This window comes from Tenebrio molitor, chromosome 8 (genome assembly GCF_963966145.1).
Source record: "Tenebrio molitor chromosome 8, icTenMoli1.1, whole genome shotgun sequence".
Classification (NCBI taxonomy): Eukaryota; Metazoa; Arthropoda; class Insecta; order Coleoptera; family Tenebrionidae; genus Tenebrio; species Tenebrio molitor.
In genome coordinates this window covers 11,574,957-11,586,540 of record NC_091053.1, presented here as the reverse complement: position 1 = coordinate 11,586,540, position 11,584 = coordinate 11,574,957, and the positions used below count along the sequence as shown (strand labels likewise).

The following is an 11,584-nucleotide window of genomic DNA, read 5'->3' as shown; positions in this document are numbered from 1 at the left end:
AGCGATCTATTAAACGCCGAGTGCCATAAACGACTCCAAATTGAATACAGTAATAGACCTATTAGAGACGCAAATCCTAAAAATGATTTATTTTTTCATAACAGCGTTTTTTTGAAATAGGTTCTAAAATTTATCTGCAGCGGATAAACCCCTTATTGTACTCTGTATCTAAACTCGGTACAGGTTGCAAAGACACACTTGTCATTTGCAACAGCGCTTTTATGGCATTAGTCATTAGAAATTACTTTAAAACTGTACTTATATGGAAAATATTCAACCCAAACTATGATTTTCTGGTCCCTTTGTGCCTTTATTTGGTTCAGAAATATGAAAAAAATGCTGTTGCAAATGACAAGTGTGTCTTTGCAACCTGTACCGAGTTTAGATAAAAAATTGGAAGTTTAGCTATCATCTGTATCTAGATAGATTCATCCTAGATTATCTTTATCTGTATCTAGATCTAGTATGTACTTATACCTATAGGTTTGCAAATTAAAATTTGAAATTTATTACTGTCACTCATCATAAGCACATAGACACAATTTGATTGACACATGTTAACATGTGAAGTGAGGTTATTCGTTCCTAAAGGCTACTTTACAGCATACGTGAGTGGAATGTCAGTTGTGGACGAAATTTTTTGTGCGGTATTGTACAGTCATGTTCAAATAAAAAAAATACTGTTGTGTTTTAGGCGTGAAATGAGGTAAATCGCACCGGAAATGTTACAAAACATAAGGAATGAATGTTACTACCGATCTGCAATTTGCCAAGAAAGAAACAGTGTCCATTTTGAACATTTGTTGCATTAAATTATCTTCAACTTATAAAATGGGTTTTTAATTTTTAGCACGTAGGCTTTGAATATATTCAGGAAACAAATAGTGCGTTGTATTCCTTGCTAAGTAACCTTTCAAACGAGGTGTCATTTGGCATACCCTTCCATTTGAAAAAAAAAGTTAGGGGTGGTTGCGAACTTCCGGAAGCAGATACGCAAAAACCATATACTTATGCCAAAATGAAGGCAAGGAAAAACAAAAATCGACTTGTTTCGGTTTTTTTTTTTACAAAAATTACCTAAGTATATCCAAGTTACGAATTTTATTCCAGTTAAACTTTCCACACTGTATATTTCATAGCAGTTCATATATTTTTTAAATAAGTATGTGTAATTTTAAATGTGCCTATGGCCAGGTTTGGTGGTTGATACCCGGTACGATTATGTACTTTTTTGTTTCTTTGTTTTTTTTTTGAGATTGAGTTGAGTAGCATTGCGCTTAACCTCGTCTCCATTATCAATTTTATATTTTATTTTATCTTTGAATAAAGACATTTTTAATCCAATTCAATATCGTTACAGGTGCGTCCTCCCTCTCATGAACATTTTGCAAGAAAAGAATTATAAATCGATATATTTTTGCAAAAAATACAGCGAATGAAGCAAAGTGAACGAAAGAAAACTGAATAAAATTGCGTATACATATTTCCAAAGTCGCTGATCCGATTGGCACCACAACCAGGTCCTGGAGTCGTACCCGAGACTAAAAATTTTATGCAAAGAAACATAAATTTTTGAAGACGTTATCGTGAACGGAAGGAAAGTAGGAAAGAAAGAAAACAAGACAGGCACACAAATTTTATCCTTACTTTAATTCTAACTTTAACAATTAATGTAATAATGTAATAATTAAAAATAATAATACTTTTCATTGCTATATTTTTCTCGACCCCTTTTTCCTAGCGCCATTTAGAACAACTTCTCCGGCTCTGGCTTTACTTAAAAAAAAAATGGAAGAATATTTATTCTTGTTTTATGGCCGTTGCTGTAGTTATATGTCAATATTTTTAATTGTCTATTCAGTAAAAAAATCCACAAATTTTAATTATTTAAACATTTTTGTTTAAATAAATCTTGTTCACCAACCGTGTGAATAGTTTATAATTCTACCACCAACATATTTTTCGTATCTCACCTCCACCCGGCGGCACGGCAATTTTGCCGGAGTACATACACTATTACGGATATTACTATCAAGTAATACAAGTAATAGTGCAGTGCTTATCAACATAATTACCGGCGTCTCGCCTCCGCATTTTGACTTTGTTGTGTATTATGTTCTGTGTCAATGTTAAGGAACTTCCTCACGATGTGATGTGAGTATAATAATATACCTTTTTGAATTTCAACCACCAATGTGTTATCTAAATTCAGAATTTTTAAAAAGAGATTGCGGTACTATTCCCGTTGCTTAAATTACAAGTGGTAAAATCGAATTTTTTTCTAAACACCAAAGATTTCTCATAGCAACGGAGAGCTCTAAATATTTATTAATTTTTGTGTTATATGTCTGTGTTATATTATGTGAATTTGGAACAGCTATATCTAAAAGATATGCTTGCTTTTGTTGTTTATTTAAAATTATAATGTCTGCTCTGTTATGCTTATACATATTATTATTATCATTATTATTATTAGATTTCCATCCAACAGCCTAGCCAATTACGGGATGGATTTAACAAGCGAAGATTACAGAGAGACTGCACCCTTAATCCAGGTCGAGTAAGTTAATAAACAGCTTCTTTATGCTTGAGATATTAGAACTGAAGATATCCAGGTTGTTCCCATAACTATTACTTATGGAACACATTCTGTAGATTGGAGAGTAGTTGAGGAGGTCAATTCGAGAAAATTTCAGATAGAATGTTAGAAGTTACGAAGTTGCGTGTATCTCTGCGTAAGACATTAAACGGAATTTTCTCAAGAAGGAATGGACAATCAACGACATACCTATTTACGACAAATTCAAGCGGCAACGTCCAAAATTTCAAATTGGTTCTAAATTTCAAATTTGTGAAATATAAACATTACAATGTGGCCAACGTAAGATTTGAAACAATCTAAAAACTACATAATTTAATTGCAACAGTATTTCTTAGTGATCAAAAGTAGCATTTAATAATTTGACTCTTTAACGAGTAATGATTATTGGATAAATAACCAATTTACAGAAATTTAAAAATTAATGTATTGCCAGGTAAATATTTCGTAGAAGAAAGATGTGATAAAGCAAGGGACCGCATGTAATTATCATTTTCCAAAAATATTTACCCTCGTACCCAGTCTAGGTACGCTAGCCTCAAGAAGGTAAACATGGATAAGATTTGCAAAATTGTTTCTTCAGACAGTTGTTCGGTTAGTTAAGACCAGTGAAGACATGGGCTCCGCTATCGGCAAGAGGAATGGCTCAAGCCAAAATACTTACTTTCAACGAAAGTGTGAAAGGTAAAAACTATTTTCTATCTACATTTTTTCGTATACCATATACTGTGTGGAAACTACTTGTAGAGTTAATTCAGTAATTGCAAAACATTTGTCATGACGTCATCCATTTTTGAGCTATAAAGTCACACTCATTTTTTTAAATGCAATGATTTTTGTTATAGTTTTTGGATAGTCCTACTCTTAACAGCTTTTGTAACAAATCCTACACGATATCTTTTGATGTATAATTATAATTATATTTAAAAAATGCTTAATATGACGTTACAGCCCTGAAGGAGATAACGTCACTAATAGGTGCAGTAATTTAAAACCAGCGCACTTTAAAATAAAAGTTGACCTGTTTTACCGTTTTACAAAAATATCATTCGTTTTAAAATTACCGAATTTATTCCATAAGTAGTTTCCACACTATACAGGTGTCTCAGCTAAGACTTTCAAGCCTAATAACTCAGTTATTTTCCAGCGGATTTTTGTGAAATTTCAAATGCAGATTTTTAGACGGTAAAGAATAAAATCCCATTAATGCAATCACCCAAGTAATTTTTACATGCCTTTTTAGAATGTTGAATCAATTAAGATTTACATAAAAAAATTATCGTCAATAAAAAATCCTATAGGGAAAAACTCGTCTTTGAAAGACGTCTGGTTTGCAAGAAAAAATCAAAAAACTATGTTAAACGTGGCTGCAAATGCAAAAACTTAGACGCGTATGAAACAAACGCGCAATTTTGCAGAACTTTGGTCAGCCCTTTTCGCAGAAGCACAGGTGACATATTTGACGTTTATCTTACTAACCTTACAAACACTTACAAAGTTAAAGACAACATTTGGACGTAATTTATTATACTGGATGCTTTAATTCTTCCATAAAGGACTAAAACATGATCGGGATATTTTAACAAGGTAATTTAGTTCACGTACGCTTCCTGTGCCTTCAAATAAATTGACGACTCTCTTAACCTTACATTTTGTAAAGCCTACATTTGGATAGTGTTCCACGAGAAAACGAACTGTGTCACTGAAGTTCTTACGACGCTCTCTATAGGCAAAATTTTTTTTTTCAACAATATTGAAATTTCTGCCATTGTAGTCTATTGTTAGAGTATTTTCAATAAGTTTTTACAATTTGACATCTCTAATAAAGCGCGCCCAATTTTGACAGACTTTAAAGAGTGTACAAAATGTTGCTTGGCAATTAATCTTCAATTGTTTCAAAAGGTAACTGCTCAAATACCTTCAACTTTTACATTAAATTTTTAACGAGAAAATCTAATCTTTTCGTAGAATCAGACAAGTGATTTACTTAATTGTTTGTGTAGACCCCTATTTTTTAATGTTTAACAATCTAATAATAATCGCGCATAATTTTCGATAAAGGCTATATGTGTTAAAATTACATTTTTTAACTTAAGGTAATTTTATTATTACTAATTGAACTTTCACGATCTAAAATATCTGCATTTTAAATTTCATAAAAATCCGTTGGCAAATAACCGAGATATTAGGCTGGAAAGTCTTAGCTGAGACATTATACATTATTTAAGAATATATTTTTAATTGTGTTTTTACCAGTTTTAGAAAGTTTCTGAAAATAAGGATTTTACATTTATCGGATTTAAAAGAAGTGTCAATGTTGGGAAATGGCAGTTATGGTAGAGTTGACCTCGTACAGGTCAGAAATGACCCAAAACAGTTGTTTGCATTAAAGCACATCAAAAAACGTCCCGTCGATAAAAACCAACACAAAAAGCTGCGCCAAGAAAAAAACATTATGAGCGGTGTGAAATGCAACTTCGTTGTCAAGATGTTAAAAATGTTTGAAAACGACGACTCTGTAAGCTTGTTGATGGAGTGCTGCTTGGGGGGCAGCTTGAGTTCGGCGTTACCTAAAAAGGGTTTCGATACTGCTGCCGTCACTTTTTTTACTGCCTGCATGGTGGAAGCATTGGTCTATTTGCATTCGCATAACATCGTTCATAGGTAAGTTACTAAAATATAATCCGTTCACTTGAGCAATAGAGAAAATCACGTGCGTACCACAAAGTTCCACGTGATCAGCACCTGAAGAGGCTCCGCCCTTGTCCAAGAAATAGACTTCAGTGGCGTAACATACGATATTCTAATTTTGCAACTGATAAAAATTTGAGGATAGCAACTTTGACTTTGCTCATTTGTAACTGAAATGTAAATACAGAAATCGTTATTTTGAGGGGCTAGTTCTTTTCTAAATATTTTGTTTCACCTCCAAATTACACAAACTACTGTTAAAACGTTCCGACTCTCAATTTTGTGGTTGAACTTGCTTATTTTTACAGAAATCGCAATTTTAAGGCTCTAGGTTTTCTGTAAATATTTTGTTTCACTTGCAAATTACAAAAATCACTGCTAAAAAGTACCGAATCGAAATGTCGCCGTTGCAACTGCTCATTCGTTATTAAAATATATGTATAAGTAAATAGGGAAATCGTGACTTCAGAGCCCTACTACTTCTTAAATATTTTGTTACATCTCTAAATTTTCAAAATATTGTTAAGAACTTGCTAATTTGGGGACAAGATTTGTGTAAATGATGCTGAAATCGGCTACTTTTCAATAACTTTAAAATATTTATGTAGTTGTTGATAATTTTACCACGTGAGCAGTAATTACTGTTTTACAATAAAATTGATGACTTTTGTGTCATTATTGAACGAGAAAACCATTTTATCAATAAAAAATTACAAAAATCAACATGTTTAAATTTGAAACTTATGTCAAATAAATAAAACAAAGGGAAAATAGGTACAATTCATATTATTTCCAATTTCTAGTAAAATGTTTTATTGCCAACTGAAACAGTTTTTGTTGCTTACGCGGTATTATAAAATGAATCAGCTACACAAATCATTTAATTCATTAATTGTCAAGAGTAGAAAAAACAATTGTTTAATTTAAAACCATTCATTACTCTTCAGAATACACCAAGCTAGATATAAAAAATAATACTTATTAATTTACAAATTGTACAAAAAATACAAAAAACATTCCAAGAAATTCAAACAAGAAGCAATCGTCTCAGTTTCACTTGGTTAGTTAAATTATAGTTAATGACTATGAAGTTAATTATATTTACATGATGATTTTCAATTTCAACCTTAATTTTGGAAATACAAGTTTTTTGGAATTAAAGCTGAATAAATATGGACATCAGAGGTTTAATTTTTCACATTTGGCTAGGGTCTTAGATAGAAAATATATGTATAAACAGTATAAACAAAACAAATGACTTTTTTTGGAAAATTTAAACAAAAAATACAAAGTTAACCATTACAAGAAAGTAAAAAATAAAGCTAACGTTTATTGAACTTCGACAAAATTATTCGTGTTAAAAGAATTCCTAAAATCAATGGTAATCAAAGTTAAGACTTTTTTAAACTATTGCAAATGATTACATTTGTCGGTTTTAATTTACAGCATCAATTCATACTGGGTGCCCCAAAATTCACGGAACAACTCAACGGGGCAATATCAACTTATGTTAGAGGATAATGAGAAAAATAATTAAAAAATTCTATACCTCTTAGATTTGAAGATATGGGGGCTCAAAAGGTGCTGCTTTCATCTCGTTTATTTTAAATATTAAAAAAATTTTGACTGTTTGTCTTTTACTAGCCAGTGGCATTATAATTTTGAACGATTGTAATCAGGTTTGCAATTATTTTTTTCATTATTTCTAGCATTTCCAAATAGTAATTTTATGTCCGTTTTACCTCAAACAACATACGGCAACATGGCTTTGATTTTTCTCTCTCATTTCTATGGAAACAACAAAAATGAAATATTTGCAGACTATTGGAATACATACAGGGAGCTTTTTTTAACTCTGTACATACCTAGCCCTATGTTCAGTTTTAAAAAACGCAGGTCAATGCATTGAGAGTATTTGCTATGCAAACAATTTATACTCGACGCATCCGTGGTTGTTAAATTTTGAAATAATGTTAAAAATTGTTCCGATTGATAGAAAAAACTCTCCGAGGAATGTTTTTACATGTTGCTACATTTAGTGTAACAAATAGGTCCATATCTTCTACAAAAAAGAAGATTGACTTTTTTTTAATTTTTACCTGATATTTTAATGACTACTCAAAAAGATACTGCTAAGCTGTTCCGCGAATTTTGGCGCACCCAGTATTGTGAAACGTTATTCTTTGAAATAGTTTTAGGTATTTTTCTGTGCATTCGTATCATAAGCTCTTTTCAATGTTCAGAATATCTTAGTCAACGGTAATAGGTACGGTCGGTGGACAAATAAAACTGGGACACTTAAAATTTAATCAATGTAAATCAGACCATTGAATTGTCAATATATTTGTCAGTCTCTATATAATATGTCATACTAAACTTAACCTATTTGTGATAAAGCCGTAATTAAACGATGCAAATTTGTAAATTTTGACTTATGTGACTGTCATTTTTGTCCCAGTTTTATTTGTCCATCGACGGTACCTACTTGGATTATACTTGGAATATCTGTCAGTGGATCTCGGACTTAAATTACCTTAACTTTACGGTGGTTCTTGAAAAAATAATGATTCAGGTATTCAGTATCGGAAACAAAAGGAACCACTTCGTCTACATTTTGGTATTTTAAATTATATTTTTGAAATATAATTTGTCATTTTCTCAAAAAAATTGTTATGTAAAGTATAATTTTTTTTTTCATTCATCGTTTAGCTAGTAGGAAAGCCTATCAGAAAAAGAAGAAAAAAGAAGGGGTTTTTATTTAAAAAATATATTAATGACGCCATAATTACGAGATCAAAAGATATCAACATAAGTAAAGTACTGAAGAATATGCACGTTTTAAACTTCAACCTCTTCGAGGATTTGTTGCAGAAATTATAGTTTTATTGACTTTATTCCGAACTTTATAAACGCACTGTATATAAGAAAATAAGGAATCGTAATAGTAGACACCATTTTGTCGCACGCTTTCTTTAGAACACGAAGACCGCAGCTATAAAACAAACAAGTGCGACAAAATGGCTTTTAAAACGAGTATAATAGTATGTACCTACTAGTTATTTGTATCACAAGACTCGAAACTGCACGTTTGCGAGCATAAGTACGATTTGCAGTACGAGGCGCAGATGAGTATTCCAAGTAGGTACAGTTCGAGACACGGAATTTCGGGCAACACTGACAATGTACTGTAAAAAAATGTAAAATAGGCTTTACATTATTAACCTCAATTTTACCGTTTGCGACGATTTTGACTGACATGCGATTGACGTGAACAGAAAATAAATTTCAAAATTTGACTTTTGAATGTCACATTGACAATAAAGAGTGATTTACATCGCAATTTTTTGAAGTGACAGAAAACTGATGCCCGAAATTCCGTGTCCCTAACTGTACGAAAGCTCGCAAAATAGTTCTGGACGTGTAATATACAAGATTTTATGCGCGGATTTTTTATTTATTAATAAAACATTTATTAGACAGATGTCAAGTTAGGCATATAACCGACAAAATGTATATACCTATTCCACGTTAGGTATGTATATCAGGTATGTAAGTTGCCATTGGCAAAGCTTTATTTCTGGACTGTGAGCAGGAACCTAAAATATTTTTTCTATTTTGCTCCTATTTTAAATTGTAAATTAAAAAAAAATCAAAATGTAATGCTAGGAAAATTATATTTGACAAATATAAAGGGTTGGTAATACTGGTAACTAGACGAACAATTGCAAGTTTTGAATTTAAAGTGTAAAATAATGTAGCCACTACTCACTGTCAGTAACATTAAAAATTTAAGTAAATGTTCCTGAAACTGGTATCGAAAAGAATTCCTTTTCGAAACCCGTTTGAGTGTTATAATGACTGTGCCAGATTTATTATTTTTTTCCAAAATTTTTGAGAAATTAATAAAATGAAATAAACTTTTTTGCAATGATTGACGTGAACAGAAAATAAATTTCAAAATTTGACTTTTGAATGTCACATTGACAATAAAGAGTGATTTACATCGCAATTTTTTGAAGTGACAGAAAACTGATGCCCGAAATTCCGTGTCCCTAACTGTACGAAAGCTCGCAAAATAGTTCTGGACGTGTAATATACAAGATTTTATGCGCGGATTTTTTATTTATTAATAAAACATTTATTAGACAGATGTCAAGTTAGGCATATAACCGACAAAATGTATATACCTATTCCACGTTAGGTATGTATATCAGGTATGTAAGTTGCCATTGGCAAAGCTTTATTTCTGGACTGTGAGCAGGAACCTAAAATATTTTTTCTATTTTGCTCCTATTTTAAATTGTAAATTAAAAAAAAATCAAAATGTAATGCTAGGAAAATTATATTTGACAAATATAAAGGGTTGGTAATACTGGTAACTAGACGAACAATTGCAAGTTTTGAATTTAAAGTGTGAAATAATGTAGCCACTACTCACTGTCAGTAACATTAAAAATTTAAGTAAATGTTCCTGAAACTGGTATCGAAAAGAATTCCTTTTCGAAACCCGTTTGAGTGTTATAATGACTGTGCCAGATTTATTATTTTTTTCCAAAATTTTTGAGAAATTAATAAAATGAAATAAACTTTTTTGCAATGATTTGGAAAATGTTGCGTTTACGCATTGTTGGGAATAAATGTGTTAAATTAATTGTACAACGGTACCATCCAATCATTCGGGAAATAAACGTGTCAGCGTATTTTTGCCTATGTTCTCTGTTTATTATCGTTGCATCTCTATTTAGTTTCATACACAGCAACCAGGCGAAAATCACGTGATGTGACTGTATAGCTTAAGTGAACGAAGTATAGCAGTCTATTAAGAATTAAAAGAAATATCTAAACATAACACGATACTTTAAAATTATGTTACTGATGTCTATATTTTATTTTCCATTGTAAAAAATCTCCACTATTCTCAATAAATTGCAGTACGATTTATGCCGAATATTTGCAATAATAATAATTAATTTGCAATAATCTTTCAGGGATTTGAAACCAGGTAACGCGGTTCTAGATCAGCAGGGCTACCTCAAACTGTGCGATTTTGGCTGCGCACAACAATTAACTGCCAACATAAAGACATGGACAATGTGTGGCACCCCTGACTACATGGCGCCAGAAGTAATTATGAACTTGGGTCACGACTTCAGCGTCGACTATTGGTCTTTGGGCATTTTCATTTATGAATGTGCAACAGGAGCACCACCTTACAAATCCAACGACATAATGAAGATTTTCAAACAAGCGATTGCCGGAATCAAGACTGTTCAATTTCAGAAATCGCTCACACCAACGATCGTTGATCTCGTAACATCTCTCTGTGCGTCAGTTCCGGAAAAGCGACTAGGTTATAGGAGCAGAGGTCGGGAAATTAGACATCACAAGTAAGTCATCTCGAGTCGGTTTGTTCTCGATTTAATAGTATTTTTAGGTTGTTTGAAAGATTTGATTGGAAGGGACTAGCTGCCGGGACCGTGAAATCGCCACTCGTGCCCGGAGTCCACTTTCCTGTGATTAGAAAAATTCAAGAGGGAGTTGCAGATTTTCCGACAAATTTTTTGATGTAGGATCGAGGAGCGTCCCCTTGGGTTTGTCCGTTTTAGAAGGCAAATGAAAAAATGTCAAATTACTATAGTCTGGTTGTCTAAGCTGCGGAGTACGAGTAAAAAATCTTGTGATCCTCGCGTGCATTTAGACATATGGGACGACGCTTGCAAGACTGAAGTCAGTTGTATTCTCTTGTAACAGTGACTTTATTGTTATGCACGTGAGCAGAGCGTGATCACTTCACAAATTCAACAACCGGACTATAAGCTTTAATTTGTTTTCAAATATATTGTTTGTTTTTATTATATTGTTATTTTTTGTAAATAAAATTTGAAAACCACGTAAATTTCACTTTTGATTAATTTATTTCGAACTAAGTCGATACAACAACGTTTTAACCAACATAAACTGTAACCTGTATCCAGACAAACATGGCGTGTTTCAAAATACCATATGTTTAAAAATGAGTTACATCCAGTTGACTTTTGAATCTGGCTTCATCGTAAAGTAACGGGTGTTCAATTGAATTGTTCATCAAGTTGGCTACGACTTTAGGATGAAAGAAGATAGAGCGAAAAAGGGATGATGCCTTCTTTGACAGATGTCAGTTGTGTTTTGCTCAGATTTGTTAGTGTAACGTCTTTTTTCCAACGTCAAGTCTGAAAATGACATTTCCATCACTCAATTTAGAGATGAAAGTAGGCGTTTGCATCACATGTGAGGAAAGTAAATCACTTCCCTCAC

The 11,584-nt window shown here is 32.3% G+C and overlaps 1 protein-coding gene across 1 annotated transcript; it reads left to right on the top strand.

Annotated features, from left to right (window-relative positions):
- The first annotated feature begins 2,344 nt into the window (after positions 1-2,344).
- LOC138137118 (cGMP-dependent protein kinase 1-like) lies at positions 2,345-11,095 on the top strand. The gene is made up of 4 exons (XM_069056403.1): positions 2,345-3,283; positions 4,856-5,263; positions 10,279-10,677; positions 10,725-11,095. Exons 1-4 carry the CDS (start codon positions 3,216-3,218, stop codon positions 10,858-10,860), a joined length of 1,011 nt encoding a protein of 336 aa, XP_068912504.1. The 5' UTR covers positions 2,345-3,215; the 3' UTR covers positions 10,861-11,095.
- Positions 11,096-11,584: the final 489 nt, after the last annotated feature.

Coding starts and splice junctions, on each gene's coding strand:
- LOC138137118 (XM_069056403.1), top strand. CDS start 3,216: ATGGGCTCCGCTATCGGCAAGAGGAATGGCTCAAGCCAAAATACTTAC. Junction 3,284..4,855: donor TTTCAACGAAAGTGTGAAAG/GTAAAAACTATT, acceptor TGTTTTTACCAG/TTTTAGAAAGTTTCTGAAAA. Junction 10,678..10,724: donor CGGGAAATTAGACATCACAA/GTAAGTCATCTC, acceptor TAGTATTTTTAG/GTTGTTTGAAAGATTTGATT.